General features: G+C 39.0%; 1 protein-coding gene across 1 annotated transcript; it reads left to right on the forward strand.

The window, feature by feature from the left end:
* Positions 1–2,438: 2,438 nt before the first annotated feature.
* Positions 2,439–22,531, forward strand: chrna6 (cholinergic receptor, nicotinic, alpha 6). The gene is made up of 7 exons (XM_034690486.1): positions 2,439–2,662; positions 16,228–16,367; positions 16,489–16,533; positions 16,606–16,715; positions 17,463–17,670; positions 17,872–18,882; positions 21,381–22,531. Exons 1-7 carry the CDS (start codon positions 2,605–2,607, stop codon positions 21,504–21,506), a joined length of 1,698 nt encoding a protein of 565 aa, XP_034546377.1. The 5' UTR covers positions 2,439–2,604; the 3' UTR covers positions 21,507–22,531.
* Positions 22,532–23,079: the final 548 nt, after the last annotated feature.

The following is a 23,079-nucleotide window of genomic DNA, read 5'->3' on the forward strand; positions in this document are numbered from 1 at the left end:
TATATATCGAGTTTCATTCCATATATATCGAGTTTCATTCAATATATTCAGACTTCATTCCATATATATCGAGTTTCATTCAATATATTCAGACTTTCATTCAATATATTATTTCCTGAACGGCTTGCCATACGTTCAGGAAATTAATATATATGGAATGAAGTCTGAATATATGGATTGAAAGTCTGAATATATTGAATGAAACTTGATATATATTGAATGAAACTCGATATATATGGAATGAAGTCTGAATATATTGAATGAAACTTGATATATATGGAATGAAACTCGATATATATGGATTGAAAGTCTGAATATATTGAATGAAACTTGATATATATGGAATGAAACTTGATATATATGGAATGAAGTCTGAATATATGGAATGAAACTTGATATATATGGAATGAAACTTGATATATATGGAATGAAGTCTGAATATATGGAATGAAACTTGATATATATGGAATGAAACTTGATATATATGGAATGAAGTCTGAATATATTGAATGAAACTTGATATATATGGAATGAAACTTGATATATATGGAATGAAGTCTGAATATATGGAATGAAACTTGATATATATGGAATGAAGTCTGAATATATTGAATGAAACTCGATATATATGGAATGAAGTCTGAATATATTGAATGAAACTCGATATATATGGAATGAAGTCTGAATATATTGAATGAAACTTGATATATATGGAATGAAACTCGATATATATGGAATGAAGTCTGAATATATTGAATGAAACTCGATATATATGGAATGAAGTCTGAATATATTGAATGAAACTCGATATATATGGAATGAAACTCGATATATATGGAATGAAGTCTGAATATATTGAATGAAACTTGATATATATGGAATGAAGTCTGAATATATTGAATGAAACTTGATATATATGGAATGAAACTCGATATATATGGAATGAAACTCGGAATATATGGAATGAAAAATCACGTCATGTATGGCCTGCGCCATCTTGTCTTTCTGGGGTGTGATCATAGGGGTGTGATTTTGTTTTCCGGTTAGACGTAGCTTTTAGTAATGCAACCATCAGGGAGGCACGAGATGTTTTCACTGCAATTTTAGTTAATGAAGGGGTTATCAACCCCTTGGGTAATGCATGTGCTGTTAAGTCAATCCGTATAGGAAAAAGAAACCCACCCCTCCTCTCTATTAAGTTGGTTTCATCCAAAAGTGATGATCGGACCGTCTGCACAGAGAGACGAGAGGAACACGAAGCAGTGGGCTGCAGAAGCATTTAGGAGGGTAGTAAACAAGTGAAAATACGAAAATATTAAATATCACAGGTTGTACACACTTCTACAAAGGCTAAAGATATTGCCCCTTCTTTATTCAGGTGGTTCAGTCCTCTAGTTCGCTAGCTAACTTTTGTTATGACTTGTGATAATGTAGCATCCTGTTCAATGTTAACAGGTGGAGCTCATACCTGTGTGCATCATCTGACAGTGAGTGAGTGTAATGAAAAAGTACGACCAAATTACCACAGGTTACAGAGGTAGAGGAAAATGTGTCCCCTCAGAAACACTAAAAAGAAGTGCAAAAGGTTATTTTCAGAGAGACATTAATAAAAGATGAGTTCTCTTTGATGACAATAAAACAATACGATTAGAAGTGGTGTTCAGAGTACTTATTTAAGCTTTCATTCAATATATTCAGACTTCATTCCATATATATCAAGTTTCATTCAATATATTCAGACTTCATTCCATATATATCGAGTTTCATTCAATATATTCAGACTTTCATTCCATATATATCAAGTTTCATTCCATATATTCAGACTTTCATTCCATATATATCGAGTTTCATTCCATATATTCAGACTTTCATTCCATATATATCGAGTTTCATTCCATATATTCAGACTTTCATTCCATATATAGCTTTCATTCAATATATTCAGACTTCATTCCATATATATCAAGTTTCATTCCATATATTCAGACTTTCATTCCATATATATCAAGTTTCATTCCATATATTCAGACTTTCATTCCATATATATCAAGTTTCATTCAATATATTCAGACTTTCATTCAATATATTATTTCCTGAACGGCTTGCCATATATATATATATATGTATATATATATATATATATATATATATATATATATATATAGTAAACTTGTTATAATATAGGGAAATTGGATTCCAAGAGGGAACATGAGAAAAATGTTCAATGAGACGCAGTGGGACTTGCAAACCCGTGGCGATTCTGTTTGAGCCAGCCATGTTTGAAAACCATTTCATTATTCCAAACTTATCACCTGTGAGTCACTGTGAGTCAGGTCGCTGGGTTTGGCCCCTGGGTGAGTGGGTGGGTGAGTGAGTAGGAGTGCGGGACGCAGGGACGCAGGGAGGGGGGAAGGCGGGACGTGCAGAAGTTGTTCATGTCGGGAGAGCGCACCGAGAGTCCAACCTCTCCACAGTCAGGAGCGCAAAGGAAAATGTTTCTCTAATCTTCAGGTTCCGAAGACGTTTGAGCAGACTCACAACAAGACTTCAATTAACCGCGTGATCTTCTATCTGCTGACAGCGTTGCCGAGCTCCCATGTATCGATGAATTTCTACGGGAAACTAATAAACGTCCTCCTGCTTGTGCTCCTCGCAGCGCAAGGTAAGTCACAGCGCGCCGTGGATCGGTGCTTGTCTCGTAGAAAGTAGCATTAAACTGTGGACTTCTGTTATTTCATCCTTACACAGAGATGTAGAGTAGTAGCGGTAATGCTACCTTGCTTTGCTGTCTGCTTTCTTTGAAGTTATTTGTCGCGAGCTTCACCTCAAATTACCGCCTCTGTGCGCTCCTGGGTGAAATACCAGTGGAAAAAAATGCGCGCTAATTCACCAACAAGCTTGATCAAATCGGTTTGGATAATTTTAACGAGACAAAGCATGCCAACTTTACTTTTGTTATACACCAAACGGGATGACTGGTGCGAAACAAAACTTGAGCATAAGTGGGGAAAACAAATACTAACACTCTCACACATTTAAATGCTCGTTTTTACTGCTCCATCAAAAAACATGCGCTCCATTTTTTTTAATCGGGGAAATAATACTCTCCCGTTAAACACACCCCGTGCATGGAATATCTAATATCCTTTTAGAACTTATGTAGTCACTGCTGGGGGGAGGGCTAATGGGACTTGGATGCACGCAGTAATGGATGCATTTAAACATTCACATAGTGTTCAGTTCTCTTTAGGGATAAAAAGTCATGACATATAGTATCATATTATCCCAGCCCCTCGAGCTACCATGAAGCAGCCATCCATGCACTTTACAAACCAATGCATGGGTGACATATGTTTCTACTGCAGCAGCTCAATGTTTTTCTATGTTTATTCCTGCATCCTCCAGATGTGAGGGATGTGTGCTGCACTGGCTCCACCCACGTGTCAGGGGTCAGGGTTAAGTGTCTTCCTCAGCTTCAACTGAGCTCTTAAGTGGTTGCTAGTGGTAACTAAAAGTCTTAAGTACCTAAATGCAGCAAAAAAAAAATGGAGAGCAAGTTCTGAGAAAAACTCTAAATTCCCTTGTGGTTCAATTTGACGTGTGCAGCTTGTGACATGAGATCACAGGGGAAGCGCTCTGTCAGGTTGTCTCTGTTGTGTTTTTGCTCCCTGTTTCATCCGTTTTGCTCTTTTGTTTTGTTTCCGAAATAACCTCTTTCCATTATTTCTCTCTTCTTCTGCTTTTGTTTCATGTAAGGCTGACAGTCTCACGAGTGCTTTAAAACAGCAGATTTTGAAGTGGGATCCTTGAGTGGCTCCCAAAGGACCCAAACCAAAACAAAGAATAGATAAATGCATGAAAGCAAAACTTTGTGCTGCATTCACATGCTGCTGCGTGGTTATTTTAATCCTGAATTTCAATTCCTGCACAGTTATGAAGAATGCACAGTTGCTGGTTTCTTGAGAGCACTCCTTTACGTAAGGGACCATGGAGCATAATGGGTGTCTATCTGTTTGTCTCTGTGGAATATAAAATGTCTTGCTTTAAAGTGGCAATGTACTTTTGTTAGCATCCGTGTTTAAAGTGCTCACTGCTGTTTTTCTTTTCTTTTTTACACCTAAATGTGTGTCAGTCAAACAGTTTGTCATGGTAATGTGGGTTTTTTTTTACTTTCGGAGTGGCTGTATTACTGAAAGTTGGGTTCCGATGCATTAATTTAGTTATCTCACAGGGATTATTTTGCCTCTTGACAAAAAAAAGCTGTTGCCAGCAGATGCTCAGATACTCAGCATTAAGTTAATCTACAGGGATCCAAAGGGAAAACAGCACTTATAACAGCTTCAGCTTTTTAAGCCATTTAAGCTACTCTATAAGAGGTACATTGTTTTTATCCATTGCAATCTATACACATAGTTCTAGAATGGAAGTCAATATCAATATCATCCTGTCCTTTTATTTAAATATCAAACAACTTTACAATTTAACATACGATTAAGTGTATCATTTAAAGATAGCAAGTCAATGGCTAACATTGTGAGCTAGATAGCATAAGAAGATGCTATGCAAGTTACCGTTGGGGGGAGACCTAAGCTCATTAGTGTCTCTGTGTCATTTAGATAGCATAAAAGTAGAAAAACAAACTAAATTCAAAGTGTTTGTCTACAAACATAAGAGTAGATTAGGTTTTTTAAGGCCAACTATGGCTATATTGAAAGCTAACTAACCTGATACAGCTAGCTACTTATTTTTAGCTGTCTTAGCCTAGCCATACATTTTTTATATTCTAAGATTGGAGCAAAAGGGTAAGATCCAGTTTTGTCAATATGTTCCCAGGTTATTTAGCATATTTCAGGCTGTACGGATGGTTTGATCAGTGGGTAACATAATTACTTATGCTATAAGTCTTCTTCAGACTCTTATGTGAACAACACAGATAATTTTCAGGGAACATCTACAGAGAGTGCTTTTAATTGACCTCAAAATGAGTAATAATCTGGCTATTGATAAAATAATCTGGCTATAAATTGAATCACTGTTTTGTGAAAATTAATGTAGTTATTTATGTTTTGTTCCCGAGCCCAGAGTGTTGTAGTGAGTTGTCCCAGTTGTGATCCCCTGTGGGAGCAACACTAAGTGCTGTCGTATACTGTCATGCTTCAGTCGTCATGTAAAAGACACTAGCCTCACACATCCTGTAACCTAATGCAGAGTCAGAATGGAGGGGAAGGGATGTGTCTCTGTACGACACGTGGGATGGACTCTTTCTCACTCTCCCTGTCATTCTCTCCAGCTGGAGAGATTTGCTACAGCTGACTGCTTTGTCGTTCTGCCCTTGAACTGAACTAATTTCAAAAGGAACAAGAAAACGGTGCCTGGAAAGGGATGACAGAGTCAATATTCTTACAGAAGAACAGGGCTGTGTATGTAGATAAGTGCTTGAAAAGCACACATTGACACACTCACACTCCCGGTGGGGGTCTGATTAGCGGGATACAGAAGGTATTGTCTTCCCCCATTCAGGATAGGTAGATTTGTCCCTGTATCAGAGGAAAAGCTGATCCCACCGTCCATGGGATTGTGGTATTTCATTCAAAATAGAATCTGGTTGTTAGTTGCTTGAATTTAAGGCGTGAGAGTTCTGAAAAGCACCGCCTTCTTGGAGAGATGACACTTAAGAGAAAGTCACAGCCTATGTAATATACTGAAGTGCAGATCAGCAAACAGTGAAGGATTAGAATTTTTGAAATTGCATGATGCATTTCCCTACAGCATCTTGACTGCATCATCTCCGGCAGAAATAGCTGAGAGAAATGTCCAGCCATGCCTGCATTATACTGATCTGATCCGCATCATGTTTCAGGCTTTATCTCAGTTGACTGTGCATTTTAATAGGCTGCCTCTGTGTGTTGACAGAGTAAAGAGGATCTTCCTTTTCAAACAAGTTCTGTCTCAGAGAGCAGCAAGTGCAGGCAGCGAGTTATTCAAAAAGGTACTTTAATGAGGAAGAAGCCTTTTAAATGTCTTAAAACAATGAAGGCTGGAACATAGCCACTGAAAGGCAAGAATCAAACATTCTTTCTTTTCATGAAGCCAGACTTAAATGCTCTTCAGAGCTTGGAACTACAGAACAAGCTCCCTGGTTTCCCTCCCAGAAGCAATAGAGTTGCATTACAGTCTGACAGGCAACCAGTGCATATGTGTGAGTTGCTGTGCGTGTGGCTTAAGGACTGTGTGGTGGCTTGAGGATCCTCTTAACGCGATTGTCGTATGATTATTGCAACTGAACCCTCTGCTCCTTCCCTGGCACATATGAGACGTAACCACAGGCAGAGGAAGCCCCCCTATGGATTGACTTAAACCATCAGACCCCCCTTCAACCACCTAACACACACACACACAATCTCATTCTCTGTTTCACACACACACTTTGCAGATATCCTCCTCCAGACAGCCTGATTCCTCTGGGACATCCTAGTGTTGAGTGCTGGGGATGAACTGAGTCACGCATTAGGATGGATGGAGAGATGGTGAGAAGCAGAAAAATATGGATGAGGTTGCACAAATAACAGATGCCTCGGATAAAGGCAAACTCCTTTTATTTTATTTTATTTTATACGAAGTGCTTTCCCATGTGTCCAAAGTACTTTGTGTATGTCAAGCTGATGTAGGCTATTACAGGTTTCAGCCTTGCATGAAATGTTATTAATTATTGATGTACCTGTTTACTCAAGGTTGTTATCATATAAATTATGCCTTTAAAATACAGGATGTCATGGCTTACATATTGACATGTTTGGCAGTAGCTCAGAGTGTTTGGTGTTTTGCAGGGGCCTGGCCAGAGGAGTGGTATGGGTGGCATGGGCTTCGATGAAAATCTGACTGGCCAGCCCCAAAATCACAAACTGTCATCAGCTCTTTGCCTTGTCAGAGGCAGGACACTTTAACACCAACTATGTGGGCTGCGTAGAACATTTCAGCATTGCATACTTTATTTTGGTAGTGCTTTAAACATTAGAAAAATACTTTGCCCTTCTATTTCAGTAAACAGGTGGGTAGGAGAGGAATCAGCTTATCCAAAATTACAAGCAAACTTGTACATATTAGTTGTACAAAAATGTTGCCAGTAAATGTATCTTTGACAGTTCATTTGCAAATTTTAAAGTACTTTAAATTGTTATTTTGGAAAAGTATTTCCAGTATTTGTATTTTTTCATGTAGGTTTGTGTGCACACACACTTTATGCCACCCTTGCATCATTATAGCCCCAATTAGGCCACCTCAGTCAAATAAATCTGGATGCACCCCTGGTGTTTGGGGACCAGAAGTCCAGGTCCAGGTAAAATTTGAAGGTCAGCTGAGAGGTGTGGAGTCCTTTTCCCACTGTTTCATACTACAAGACTGACATCCATTAAGTTTACACCTTTTTGCATATTGCCCTTTTCAGACAAAACAGTTCTTTTTAGGGCCATCTTTATGAGACATTGGACATGAGGGTACAAAGATGGTTAAACACCCTGCATTATGTCACAAGAGTGTTCCTACTCTTAGGTACCATTAGAAAAGTAGCACACCTAAGGAGGTTGAGGTCCTTTAATAGTTGTTTGAACTATAAAGGTTTCTTCAAAATTGAAGATGATAGTATTGGTATTTTAGTCATCTGATGTGGTCTAGTAAAATTCTGCAATGCATCCATTTTCAACAAAGCCTATCAACAAGTTAAGCTTTGAATGTTGCTATCTTTTAAGTTGTTAAGCTGGAACTGATTGTTCTCATGTAATCACCAAAGTTCTTCCATTGACAACTATAACCATTTTGATTATATCCCCCAAAAAACAACTTAATTATGGTGGTGATTTAATTTGCTAGAAAAAGAACAAAAAATCATCCTCTGCGTCTTGCTTCATTGTGAGAGCTTCCTGCTCAGAATCCATCAGTAGTACAGTGCAATACAAAAGTAAGCCCTCCATTGATCCGTCCAGGCTTTCACCCATTTTCCATTCACTTAACCTTGTCTGGGTCAGCAGCCCCACATACTTTCTTTATGAATTTCCTTCCTCTCAATGGATCCATGAATTTTTCCAATGTGGAAAATTGAACTCCTTTCAGCATTTCTGTGGGTTTTGCTCAACAATGGTATTTCCAATTTGTTGGTAGAGAGTCAGAGGAAGGACATTGTTGGGCTTCTTGAGTGACTCCTGTCAGTTTGAAGTTTAGGAGCTCATCCTGCCTCAGTTTTTAACTCCACCTTTAAGCATAACTACAGCTGTCAAGTAATTTGATCTACTGTTTCCATTATCTCATTGCTTTCCCACCACTCAGAGCTTGAGGCTTTTGGTGAGGGTAGAGCCAAGGATTAAGTGGATAAATTATGACAACTCACTACCCTTTGGCAGCATTTGAAAGCAGCTTCAGAAAGCTGCTTTCAAGATTCCCTTGGTTCCTTGAGCTAAATAACACCTCACCTCTTTACTCTTTGACAAGTCAGAGGCAGAGGTCTTTAAGACACTCACTGCATTATTGTTTACAAGGACCTGATCAGATATGTGGGTCCACACAACACCAACATGGGTTGCATGGGTTGCTGTGGTAACTATGTGGGTGACATAGCTGCGGTCGTGACACAGCTCTCCATTGTTAAAACATGTATCTCGCCCTCCAAATTATCGTCAGGTTGTCATGCAGAACATTTCTGTTGCAACCCAGCAACTGAGGTAGCGAATCTGCGGCAGCATCAACTCAGATTCAGTTCTCTCTGGATATACATTTGAAACTTGGTTTGAATTTCTAGAGAGTCCAGGCCGATACGCATCTGTTAATCCAAGTGGAATTGCATTTGAGCCAGCTTCAAATGTTGCTAGGGTTTGATTTGCAGAAATGCCATTTCTCTTTTTTGTCTTGTTTTCTGCTCTTGTAAGATCAATCTGGATTTAATTTGAATATATATAAAAAAGCACATAATGATGATAATAATAATTACCAAAACAAAGATAAAAATTTCAGGTAGCCTCTCAGTACTCAAATAGACTGAATTATCAATTTCTTGAAAATAGTTAGTTGAAATATCTTGCAATTAGCCAACCACAGGTAAAATTGAATCAAGAAGATCCATCTTGACACATAAAGGATATCTGATATTCAAAATGTATGTTTTTACATTTGTTCTCTATTGGCATTGACAGAATAACAGCAACTACAGCACTGAATAGAGGAGATGTATCAATCTTTGAGGACATAATCAACCATGTGCCAAATAAGTATTGTTGTATACTATGTTGGTGTTCACAGGTAGCCCTAAAGTTAAATTATTGCATGGTGCTGATATTACATTTGCTCTTTTAAACACAGTTGTTCCCATTTAAAGTCTCGGTGCATGTTAACACTATGTCATATTAGAGCACAGTCCATGTAAACACCTGAAATCTTCAATTGGAATGACTTCAGTCAGAATAAAAATAAAGTGTGCGTGTCACCACAGCCAGTGCTGCTGGCATGCAAGATCAACAGGCCTCCTCCAGCCTCACTGCAGGAGAGATAAGCAGACCTTTCCTCTGATTAATACATAAACGGCAGCTGCTGCTACTACAGTGCTTTGAAAACCAACAAGACTTCCCACAACAGGCAAGAACAAACTCTGTTTCTGTAGGACCAGAGAGTAGCAGCTGCAACAATCTGTAGCATTTTTTAATCCAACCGGTTATCCCTTTGTTACTAGTCAATCAGTCAAATGAATTAATACAGCTGTGTCTGTCATTCAAACCTTTAGTGATCACTTGAGGCACTTTACTAGAGTATCACCATAATACTGTATGCTAATGCCAATACAGAAGAGAATTGATGATCTCTGCGATTAGGTCTGCGAAAAAAGTATCGGTAATCGACTAAATGAGTGGTAAAATATCAGCAAATCGGATATCGGCAAAAAATCCAATATCGTTCATCCCTAAAAAAATAACGTTTCATTAGATTTTGGGTTGATAACTGTTTCCAACAATATAGCATGCTAACATTACGACAGACACAGTTAACATCAGACTGAATCTGCAAGGTGGTGTATGCATGAACCAAACAACACAATATTTTTTTCCATTCAACTGGACACTCTCATCAAAGCATCCTCAGCAAGCTTCTATTTTAAATGTCCCTTTTTTAAGATATAAATGTAAACAAGTCAGCTTTTTTTATAGCACATGCAGATAATCTGACCTCAAAACTTCCACATCTTTTCAGGTGAAATCATGTAAGCAAGAATTTCATGCATCAGTGAGAACAAATCATATGCTGTTTAGAGTGAGTCAAGTCAAAGGTGAGTGGACACACAGAACATAAATAGGAGCATGTGCAGTCACACAGGCATACATACAATGACATGTAGTATGTACAGCACATAAGCAAGCCCTCATACATGAAGGCATGGGTTAAAGCATGCACCATATGTTTAATGGAACGGCCACGGCTCATGCAGTAATCTGTGGATCCTCTTGTGCGTCATTCAACATGTCACAGTCGGGGCATCAAAAACCCTGGAGAGCGAAGACACGCTATCAAGCTTTTCTCTGCTTGTTCTTGCTGCCACTTTTCTCCTCATATCGCCTCTCTCCCACTCTGTCTTTATACCCCCTTCCATGCACTCAAACACACTGTCAGCAGCGAATTATTGGAGGGTAATTAGTTCCTTCAGTGTCCACCACTTGCTCCCAGGCTCATCTTGTTAAGCACATGCCTGATCAAAGAGCTTCCCACAGGCCCCGGGTCTATCTGCAGCTTTTAGGCTTCCGAAGCCACAAGAGGCAGAGACAGACTCAGTGTTTGGTTTGCTAATTCTAAATCAATGTGGTTGTTTAAGGGTGAATTGCATGAGTGCTTGACTTGGAGTCATTTGGGTTAGAACAAAGCCTCGTGACTTTGCGACCACGTTAGAAAGACAGTGAAAGGAAAGAACGCAAGTCCTTTTTCCCTGTAAGACACAGAGACAGTTCTGAGCCTTCTTCTAAAGCCTTTAAAGTGATACAAAACAAGACAGACTTAGTCCAGAACGACTTCTGGAGCCATTTTTGACAACCTCAATGGTACATTTTTCAGTGGCAATGATCATTACTTTAAAAGTGATAGCCCCTAATCCCCTGACCTTTTTTATGTATTGCACTACAATGAATTATTATGGTTCTGAGTGAGGTGATTCAAGAACTCTCAGAGGGATTGCCAAGATGTTTCAAGATGACATCCATCTCCTGTTCTTAATGAATTGCTGTAATTTTACTCACCACTATCAACAGCAGAATTCTATATTGTCCCATTCTTTGGTTTATGATTGCACAACCAATTTTAGACAACTTTGCCAGCACCACTCACCAGCCACTCGTTTGCAGCTTACCCAGTTAATTCACACAACTAAAGCCCCACGTGACTGTTTTCTTTTTACTCCTCCACACACACACACCTGCTCAATATCTAACCATTACCAGCTTCCACAAGATTGCAATACAATCCATTAAAGAAACCAATGATAGAGTGCAAGGTACAAAGACAGTAAACCCTCAGGCATCCCTTCCAATAGATGGAGTGGTTTGTTAGTATTCTAGGGCTTGGCATGGCTCATGGCATGGAAACAAACAACAAGAAACTTCTGCAGACAGCACACTAAATCCTCCAATAAGATTGAAGACTACCAGCTAATATGTGAGAAAATTGCAATGCAAAAGTATCACAAAGACTTCAGCATGAAGGGACTTCTTTGCTTTTTAGTTTAACTTCAAACTTCACATACACAGAAAAGCACAGTTGAGTGTTTAATAGGCTACTCTTCCTAGATATCTCTGTGTCTATGTTTGAACAACACCCTGTATAATGTTAGCTTTTTTCTCATCACTCTGCCTCAAATCAATACAATATCTCTTCTTGATTTGTTGAGGTTGCTGAAATTACCCTGAACACATAATGTCTCAGTTATGTTTAGTGCAAATCAGGAAATGTGGACATGCTATCAAATTATTAAATGTTGAGCGTGGTAAACATTATTCTTGCAGATATTCAGAATGTTAGCATTTAAGATGTAAAACAATAGCATGAAGATATTCGTGCTAAGCTCAAAAGCCCTGCAGTGTTAAAGTGCAACCTCTCACAGATGCTAGCATGGCTGTAAATGTTTGTATGACACATTTATTTGGCAGTTTGGTAGAACTGTTAGCCTTTCTCCATAATTTTGTGTTATTTATCAAAACATTTCTTTTTTTAAAGTTATATTTTTGGCCTTTTTGCCTTTATCTTATAGGACAGCTGAAGAGAGACAGGAAATGTGGGGAGTAGAGAGTGGGGGAAGACATGCAGGAAATGGTCGACCAGCCGGGAATCGAACCGGTGACCCCTGCGACGAGAACTGTAGGCTCTATATGTGGGGCACTTAGACCGCTAGGCTTCCAGCGCCCCTATTAAAACATTTCAAGCCTGTTTAAACTATAGCATAGGTAATTAAGTCTGAATTACACATGCCCTTAAATTTAATTTTTAATAGCTTTGTATAGGGGGCGCTGGTGGCCTGGCGGTCCAAGCGCCCCACATACAGAGGCTACAGTCCTCGTCGCAGGGGGCGCCGGTTCGATTCCCAGCCGATCGACCATTTCTTGCATGTCTTCCCCCGTTCTCTACTCCCCATGTTTCCTGTCTGTCTTCAGCTGTCATATCAAATAAAGGCAAAAAGCCCCAAAAATACAACTTCAAATAATAGCTTTCTATGGGTCAGATAAAGTGTATGTGCAAAGGCAAATTAGAACCTCAAACATCATTCTCTGTTATTCAGAAAAAGTTGCATAACTCCTGCCAGTTAACTCTCCTGTGTTCACATAAATGCCCTATGTGCTGAAATTAAGGGTAAAGTAGTGCGCTGAATCCGCCGGGGTAAAAGGTCAAAGGTTATAATTAACTGCCTTCAAATTAAGACTACTTAAATCTTTAGTGGCAGGACAAAGAAGGGAATTGGGGGAGTGACTGTGTCAAGAGAAAAAAAAACAAACCACTGGCTTAAGTTTTTTAAGTCACAGTGAACAAAAGGTCCAATTAATTGACTGATTATAATTGCCCTGGTTTCCCCTCGGCCAATTAGAGGCTTAAACAAGGTTCTGGGAGTGCGGCGAATCAGGCAGCGGCGGGCAGTTTTCAAGTCAGGTACCAAGAGCTGAAATTATACAAGTGTCTCAGGAGAGAAGCCTGTTCATTAAGCAATAAGACTCAACTCGACTCTGCCGGTGACCTCAGATAACTTCTGGAGAGTTCTGAAGCCACTGTAGTATAATTCAATCTTTTATTTAATGTGTATTGGAACTGGATCAGACATCAATGTACGCTCAGTTAGTTAACTTACTAGATAATTTTGACCATAAAAATAAGACAGAGCTTCATTAAGCAAAATTCAAGCAGCAGAAAATATTTGAGGGAATAAACATGAGTATGGAAAATGCTGACCTGATTTTTTTTATTCACCTCAGTGAGCTTGAATAGGTAATTCTTTTATGATCTGCAGCCTGTGGATACAGTGTGTGTTTGTTCTGAACTTGAAATGAAGTGAGACTCATACTGTAGACAAACATTTGAATTCTAATGTATTTGTGACATAAGGGAATAAATTATGTAATTAAATAATTTACGCTGTGCTGCTGCCTTTAGTAAATGTTTAAAGTCTGACCTTTCTGTATGTCTCACTATTGTCTGGAGTTACATGCATGTTTATATTTGTTATTGTTTAATGTGCAACAAATGATGGGATTATGTAAGAGTTGAAAGTGTATTTTTAATGTGTTTTAAAGCTCAGTAAGCACATCCTACCACTGGACTGTGTTGTTAAAACCTGTTATACATATAAAGCTTCAGGAGTTTGTCCACTGTGTTTATGCAATATTATTGCTCACATCGCTTGAAACACTTCAGATACATATAACCCTTCATATGACCTGACAAGGGTTAAACTCCACCAACACTATTATTTCCCTGATCCTGGCAAGTCTAATTTAGTGAAACCAGACAGAGTGTAATCTGAGATGTCTGCGAGATGTTCATCTGAGACTCCCAGTGGAAATAAAAGGACAAAGTGCTTTATGAGTTTACTTCCCCATTGGCAGTGAATATGAGATATTTGTTTCAGGATACAGGATTTTCAAAGATAAAAATATACTTCACCAAAGTACCATCCCCTGTCAGAGTACATTGTACTCAAGGTGTGTAAATGTACTGCAAAAGACATGCACATAGCTGTTACTGAAGAAAAGGACACATCAGGTACAAAAATAAAGTCAATACCCGTGGGTGTGGTGGGAGGTCCAGCTAAAAAAAAATACATATGGTCAATATTCAGCATCCACTCATTTTTGAGCATAAAACACAACCACCTACTTGACTGATTTTACACCGCAGTCATTCAAGCTTTGTTCTACTAGTTTCGTAAGTTTCGTAGGCTGCAATGAATCATTGCAGGTTATATTTCTAATTTATACTTTGTAAGCTTTTAGCTGTTATGTACATTGGATTGCAAACTGTTTCTTCTCTTCTACATAACCCGCACAGTTTTCAGTTTTAGTACAAGCATGAAAAACTACTTATTATGGTAGAAAATATTTACAGATGATAGAGAGTGGATTCATAAAAATCTGAACAATATAATGAACCAGTTGTCCATTGCTGCTGGTTTCTACAGAGCAAACTGACTTTATATTGAGGGGAAGTGCCCCATTAAAGAACAATGTATTATTCAGTTGTTGTGAAGGACACAAACCTTTTCAGGACTTGGCTGTTTGTATATATATATGAGTTGTACCCTATTTGCCCTTTAGTGAAGCATGCTTTTACTAGGTTTCTAAAATAGCTCATTTAGCATTGTAAGAGCAACATTGCTGGTCCCAGACTGTGTCAAATAACAACTGAATTACTTCTTGTGATTGTGATGGGAGAGAATGCCCTCAGAAATTAATCTTTCAAAATTTCTATTATGTATCTGCCTTTACATTTTTGACTGAACAACATTAAATAGCCAGTTTAAAGACTGGGACTCACTTCTAATGCTTCAGTTATCAAGGAGTAAAGGTTAAAGGGAGGAGAATTAGATCAAAGTACAGAGGATGTTAAAAGAGAAGAGATAGCGTGCTCCTCTGTGTAGTTCTGTTATAACGTATAGAGGATTTGTAGCCCTTTGAAGCCATTGGCAGAGTGTTTCTGAGGTTCTGCTGGTGGTGTGAGTGTGTGCCGTCCCAAGTGAGGCCACATTTTCTGCTTGGACAGGCGTGGGTCTATGTGCCATCCAAGGCACCAGTGTTACTACTGGCAGTTTTCCACAATATGACCTTCAGCCCAGCCTCACGCACACACACTCACACACACATACATGCACACACGCACACATATACACACACTTCCCCAGATGCACTCTTGCTGATGGCAAACAAATCCTTTCTTTCTCAAATAATATTATTTTTAGATTTTTGAAATCTTGCAGTCTTTTCTTTTCCTTAAGTCAGCAACCAAATCGTCTCTCAGAATACACCTCTAACATTAATCCACTTGATGGAGCGGTCATTTGTTAAACTGTTAAAGGGCCATTTTATCCTTATCAAGCTGAAACAAAATGCTTCTTTTCCTTTAATGTGGAGTTTTGTGTTAGTCTGTCTTCAAATATAACTAAATAAAGATAGAACAGTTGTATGAAAAATAAAAATGGTTATTGTGACGAGTTGGATTCTGTGTCTCTGTGACTTTAGTTGCTACATATTTTTCTTTGTATATTTTGTCATTCCTTTTTTCAGTTTTTTTTGGGAAGAAATGTTTCTGCATTCACAATCTACAATCAACTTTTGGTGACCTTATGACAGTGATATTTCTTGCATATCAACATCAGTGTTATTACTTTACTTTCTACTTTATTTGAGACCCGTAGGTCCATTATATATATATAAAACAAATTATAATAAAATTTAAAAAAATTTAAATACAGAAAAATTACAAATGCAAATCCTTTGTAACCCTCAACGCAATAATACCATTGATAAATAAAGATAATTAATCTTTGAATGGCATTTAAAGCTCTTGATTTCATGTTACAGAACAATAACTGCTTGTAATAACTTCCTGTGGTTGGCTGAGGTATTGCAATATCTTGTACCAATCTAGACTGCCACTGTAGGGCTGTTGACAAGGACACCTCATTATTAGCTCTTTGATAGTATTGTTCTTTCTTTTTTGTTTTCATAGGGTGTTTTACATCTAAAGGGGAGGACAGACTATTTCGAAGGTTGTTCAGGAGGTACAACCAGTTCATCCGACCAGTGGAGAATGTATCAGACCCAGTCACAGTGGAGTTTGAGGTCTCCATATCTCAGCTGGTCAAAGTGGTAAGAGCATAAAGTCAACCAGTAATTGTCTCAGAAAGACACCACATATATAAAACATTTATAAAAGCAGACAGGTTATCATCTTGTTTACAGTTCTCTTTCTGACTAATTTGTCTTACAGGATGAGGTCAACCAGATTATGGAAACCAATTTGTGGCTGAGACACGTGAGTGACTTTAGACTTGATGGGTTTGCCATTATTCTCAGTGAACCGTACTAAGTTATGTCTATCTTCTAGGTCTGGAATGACTACAAACTAAAATGGGCCCCTGTGGAGTTTGATGGGATTGAGTTCATACGAGTTCCGTCAAATAAAATCTGGAGGCCAGACATCGTCTTGTACAACAAGTATGTTTACTCTTGGTGCTCCAATGGCAAAGAAATGTGCCATGCTGGAGTTTCCTTTTTTTGATCTTCTCAAGTACATTTTCTGTGAAAAGCTGGGTGGTGTGTGTCATTTCCTGTACACCAAACAGAGACCAATGCATACATTTACATAGAAATAACCCATCATCAGTTCAACATCAATTTGTGGATGCAAATTAGTGGGAAACCACCAGAAGCATTGCAGATTTCTAGGGCATTTTGATTCAAACTTCGTCCTGATCCACAAAATGTGCTGTAGTGTTTTTTTCGCCACTAATATTTGGAATCAGCAGCTTTTTTGGTAGATTACAACAATAACAACTAGTAAACTTACTGAGCCTGCCCTTGGTCCATTGCATTGTTTTGACTGACCTGACCAAGACAAGGTTTGCTGGAAATCTGTCTGAATAGGAGGGGGACCAAATGCATCCAATGGAGTGAATAAACATGAGCTCATTGCTAATTTATCTGGTTCCCAGAGTAAGGCAACTACAAATTGCTAGAAAACCGTGTTATGGATCTTTTCATCATCCACCAATAAAATGACAGTATTCAGTCCTCAATAGTAATCACACAATGTGGTCATTGTTTGTACAAATGCAGAGTTAGCCCTCAAGCTATGTTCTTACATTTTTATTTATGCTCTCTATTTTCTGACCTTTTGAATTAAATGTTGTGATGGCCTTAAAGTGAAATGACATTTTCATCTCCCAAAACACCCTCTCACAGTGCTGTTGGCGACTTTCTTGTGGAGGACAAGACCAAGGCTTTGCTAAAGTTTGATGGCACCATCACCTGGGTCCCTCCAGCTATTTTCAAATCCTCCTGCCCCATGGATATCACCTACTTCCCCTTTGACTACCAGAACTGCTCCATGAAGTTTGGCTCCTGGACCTATGACAAGGCCAAGATCGACCTGGTGCTGATTGGCTCAAAGGTCAGAAAGAGTCTCTAGATCACAGTGGACATCATATTGGTCCTACAGAATATTTATCTAAACAGAGCCAAACATGCCTATTTGTTTTATCTTCAGAGAGGTGTCACAATTTACAGATGTCATTTTTTTTAAACATTTGATTGACTGATTTGATTTCAACTATTCAAACCCTGAAAATGCTTTTTTTCTGCCTCTCTTTAGGTGAACCTGAAAGACTTCTGGGAAAGTGGTGAGTGGGAGATCATTGATGCACCAGGATACAAGCACGACATCAAGTACAACTGCTGTGAGGAGATCTACCCAGACATCACCTACTCCTTCTACATCCGCCGCCTGCCTCTCTTCTACACCATCAACCTCATTATCCCCTGCCTCCTTATCTCCTTCCTCACTGTACTGGTCTTCTATCTTCCATCTGACTGCGGCGAGAAAGTCACCCTATGTATCTCCGTTCTCCTGTCCCTCACCGTGTTCCTGCTGGTCATCACCGAGACTATCCCTTCAACGTCACTCGTCATCCCCCTGATTGGAGAGTACCTCCTATTCACAATGATTTTTGTCACCCTCAGTATCGTCATCACTGTGTTTGTGCTGAATGTCCACTACCGCACCCCAATGACTCACACTATGCCAGAGTGGGTGAGGACTGTGTTCCTTGGGGTGCTGCCCAGGGTGATGCTGATGAGGCGGCCTATCGACCAGGGCTGCTCCACCCCTGCTATCACAGCAGGAGGAGGGAGCATTAAAGGAAACAAGAAGAGAAAGAACAGCATAGGAGGAGGAAGTAGCTCAACAAGTGTAAGTGTCGGGGGTATAACTGGGGGTGTGGCATTACCACCGCTGGACGGTGGTGCAGGAGGAGGAGGAGGAGGAGGAGGAGGGGCCACTTCAGCAGGTGGTCCAATGAACTGTGTGGAATACGGTGACCTGAACCGTGACAAGAAACGGGATATGAACAGGAGGTTCCCCTACAGAGGCAAGGAAGTACCCACTCCTGTCCCTCCCCCAATGGTACCACCTCCCCCGCCTCAGGCACCCCAGAGCCAGGGGCCCCAGGAGTCGGAGCTGCCCAAGCTGCCAAGGCAACTGAATACACCTTCCCCGGTCAACGCTGTGGTTGCCTTCTCTGTGATATCACCAGAAATCAAGCAGGCCATTGAGAGCGTGAAGTACATCGCAGAGAACATGAGAACTCGCAACAAAGCCAAAGAGGTACAAAACTAGGCTTAATGTCTGTGTTGATAGGATGAAACGTTTACACAGTATCTAAATAAGTAAGAGTGATATCCATCATTTAAGACATTTCGAAGTGAAGTGTTTATCACTTTGGGATTTTTAAGTCTCATAATGTACAAAAATGTGTTTCTTATATCACACTAACTGATCATATAGCTTTGACAGTCACTCAGCAAAATCCACAAAATCTGATGGCCTCATCTGTGCCTTGCAGAACAAGTGACTATGTGAGAGACAATTTTTGCTCTCTAACATTTAACAACACCAGAAATCAACATATTTATGAGTAATGAAAACAGTCTCTGGCAGCACAGCTACTTCTTTTTGATCTGCAAATTGTAAGGAAGTTCAACAGTCTTTGTCTGTTTATTTGGAGTATCTCTAGAGATTTGGATACACACTTGTGATTTCTAATTTATTTTGGGAAGAATCTTCTTATTCAAGCAGAGGTTTCGCTCAGCAGGGGGTCTAATAACAGTGTAATACCTTCTTCTTGAGCTCAGCATTGTATGTATAATGAAATAACTGAATGAGTCTTGCTTTGGAACTGGCAGTATGCTATAAAATGTTTTTTTTATAACAGTGATACTGATTGGTTGTAGGTAGAGTGAAATTTAAAACCATTGAACTATTCCAAGAAAGGAAAACTCCTCACAACCTTCTCATGTATGTACATTTGGAGGGGAAAAAAAGCTACATTCACAGTGTTTGTTATTTAATGCCTTATACCACTATTTCATACATCTTTGTGATAAAGTTCTCAGCCAGGTGACAGTACCAAAGTGGTGAAGCTTCACCATGTATCATTTTTACTGCACACCCACAAAAACTTTTCAACTTCAACAAAGTGACATTGCCTTTTAGAAGTATTTGCTGTGTACTGAACTTGAATTCAAAGCTGAGAATTGCACTCTAGGGATCATATTGATAATTTATCACTGAGACAGTAGTCAAATTGTCCCGGGCACAGGATGTGTGAAAGACACAACCTCAAGGGCACAATCATCAAAGTCATCATAATGGCAAAGAAGACTAATGCCACCTGACATTAAACTCATGATGGCTTTTATTCAAAGTAGTTTTTTTTTAGTTTTTTATTTTATTTGACAGGGGCCATGCAAAACAAAAACTGTCAAGCCTGAGTTAGCAGTAAGCTAATTTTTAATCTGTGGTCCCTGGGCAGGAAGATGTAAACGAATGTACAATACAAATGATAAAAAACATACTAGCATTTAAAACAATACATAGGCTTCTCAACACAATCCATCACTAATAACAACACATTTAAAATTACATTTCATTGTCTCTAGTTTGATGCATTCAGATGATTGTTTTTCCTTGAGCCATAATGTCAGGTTACTTTTAAAAACACTGAGGCTTGTACAGTCTCTTATGTGAGTCGGGACTGAGTTCCATTTTCCTGCTGCTCTGATTGGAAATGTAGACTGTCCAAATGCAGTCTTCCTAAGTTTAGCTGAACAGTCTCCTCTTTCTGATGCCCTGGTCTCCCTAAGATCGTTCCTGCAGAGTAACACACATTGTTTAAGTGGTGGTGGGGCCTGATCATGATTTAGTTTATACATCAGGCACATATCTGCATAACAAAGAAAACTGTCAAAGGTCATTATGTTATAATTTCTTAAGTATAAACCAAAATTAACAGTACACCGTGTGGAGACTGTTTTTGTCCCCAAGATGTACACAGCACTGAATAACAGCCTTATTGCATGTGTTACCTCTACAGAGTGAGAATTTTCTACCTAGCTTAGTAAATGCCATAAAAAGCATTTACATAGGGCTATAAAGGGAGCGTAAAGCTGCTTGCTTGTTGCAGATGGAAAGCTTTGCTTACGCCTCCTGCACACTCTGGTTGGCCCTGATATGTTTGTTGCTTCAGCTCCATCTTTTCTTAGCAGAGCTGGGATCTTTCTTTGATGCCCGTAGAATAGCCACACTGCCCCTTGTATAGGTACACAATGGCATTATGGTCAGCGCATCCATGATCCTATTGTCCACACCTGACTGAAGAACACTCATTTCATACAGAGCCAAGCATTGTATTTGCAGCAGTAGTCAGCTGCATGGAAGTACCCTAATTTACACACCAACACCAACACTGAGTGAATGTAAAGGTTTGTATTATCACTGAAGTTTCACAACTGATGTTAAACAAAGGTCTCTCAAAGCATTGAAGAGCAGAAGTGAGTGAGAGGGAAAGAAAGAAAGAGATTAAAAGAGAAAGAGATAAAGAGAATAAAAGATGGAAACATAGAGCTTGAGAGAGACAAAGCAAAGGAGAAAGAGAAAAAGTCAGTGAGAGAGAAGGAGGAAAGAAAGAAGGTGAAAGAGAGTGACTGTGTGTGCACAAGAGAGATAGAGAGAGAGAACAGTGAAGTGAGAGATTAATTCATTTACCTGAAATAATTTGCATTTCTGTCTTTTATACACACTTTCACATACTTCCCTTTCTCCAGGTGGAAGACGACTGGAAATACGTGGCCATGGTCATCGACAGGATCTTCCTGTGGGTTTTTGTGACGGTGTGTGTGCTGGGAACTCTGGGACTCTTCCTCCAGCCACTCATTGGATTTTTTAAATGAGACAATTTTTCTTCCCTGTGTCTCTTTGCTCTCTTTTGTCTACTTTCGTCTGTCTCTGTACCCCCCAACCCCCTTTTCAATTACTTTGGGAATTATCCCTCCTGCAGTTCTTTCACATCTCAAAACCAAGATGTCTTCTTTCTACTCCCTTCATTTTTGTCTCTTCTTCTGAGTCTTTCTCCTCTCTGGCTCTCCACAATCAGCCAACACTTCTAGCCTTCAGCTGTCAGTTTCCTCACATGACTTACCCTCATTCCCTTATTTCTCCTTCGCCTTGCCCTGTCACTTTGCACACGTTGCCGTTATCCAGTCTCCTCCTCCCCATCAGTTTTTTCAGCATCTGTTCTCCTTTCCTTTTCTTTTTTTTTCTCTAGAGCCATGTTTTGACCTGCCACTGCCTGCTGCTTAACTCTCTCATTGTGTTCATTATTATCTACATTTATATTCTGTGTGTTTACCTCAATATGTCCACACAGTCATTATTATTGTACAGTGTTATATTATGTTTAACAATGTCATGTGATTATTTAAGTTATCAATATGTAATTACTAAGGAAGAAAAGCTCTTATGATTCAAATCACTGAGAAAAAGGCACCTCAATGTCCTTTGTGTTTTGCACTAAGACTTTGCCATTGTAGACCATTACAATAAAGACAATACAGTTTTGAAAAATGTGGTACAGTATGCCAGTGTATATTTTCAGACAGATACTGTAACATTGTCTGGTAATAACATATACAATGTTGTGATCTGAAACAGTTTTAATTTCTACCACTTTTTCTTTAATCCAAGTATTGCATGGCTTATGAGAAGGACACTGGCTATGGCAATACACGTATGATGTGTTTTCCTCATGCAATCACACAAAGTATGTTTATGCATCTCACATGAATTCACAACTTGTAAACTGACAATGTATAGGAACACTTTGAATTGCACAATGTAGAATAAACTGATATGAAATCCTAAAAGATGACAAACTGTGTCAAGTCATATCTATCAATAAAGAAGATCCTGCACAACTTATTCCGTCTGTGAGGATTTTCTGCACTGCTTTAGTTTTCTTCCATATGAACCAAAAGTAATCTACCTCTTGTTGTTATTGGCTCTAACACTTAAGAGAAAAATTGATTGAGGAAACCTGAACATTTTCCATATCAAAGAAAGTAGTTGACATATGAAAGATCTGACATCTAATAAAACAGAATATTTCAGCAAATTTTCTGATTCAAATGCCTCACAGAAGCATTCATTCGGCTGTGTGGCACTGCTTACATTAATTTTTCCAGTCTTTTAAAGTGCAGTCTCTGGTCAGATGCACAGTGAGTAAGTCAATGTGCAATAATGTTGACTGACGCCATATTAGTTTGGAATAAGAAGTTCAGCGGATGTTTTATCAACAGAGATTTTAAAAACTGCAGGAGAATTACTTCAAACCAGCCTTTCAGCTTGTCTGTATACGATCATAAAGCATTTATTCTTTGCAAGTTTAAGTCGGAAGAGCTCAGATTTGCATAGCTGCACTGGCTCCATTGTGGGTTTTTTCACCTCTGGAAGTGTTACTTTTCAGCA

Source organism: Notolabrus celidotus, chromosome 8 (assembly GCF_009762535.1).
Source record: "Notolabrus celidotus isolate fNotCel1 chromosome 8, fNotCel1.pri, whole genome shotgun sequence".
NCBI classification, from domain to species: domain Eukaryota; kingdom Metazoa; phylum Chordata; class Actinopteri; order Labriformes; family Labridae; genus Notolabrus; species Notolabrus celidotus.

Bases quoted from the DNA above. Each gene is read 5' to 3' on its own strand.
- chrna6 (XM_034690486.1), top strand. From the start codon at position 2,605: ATGAATTTCTACGGGAAACTAATAAACGTCCTCCTGCTTGTGCTCCTC. The intron at 16,368-16,488 runs GTAAGAGCATAA...TTTGTCTTACAG, and splicing joins TATCTCAGCTGGTCAAAGTG to GATGAGGTCAACCAGATTAT. The intron at 17,671-17,871 runs GTCAGAAAGAGT...GCCTCTCTTTAG, and splicing joins TGGTGCTGATTGGCTCAAAG to GTGAACCTGAAAGACTTCTG.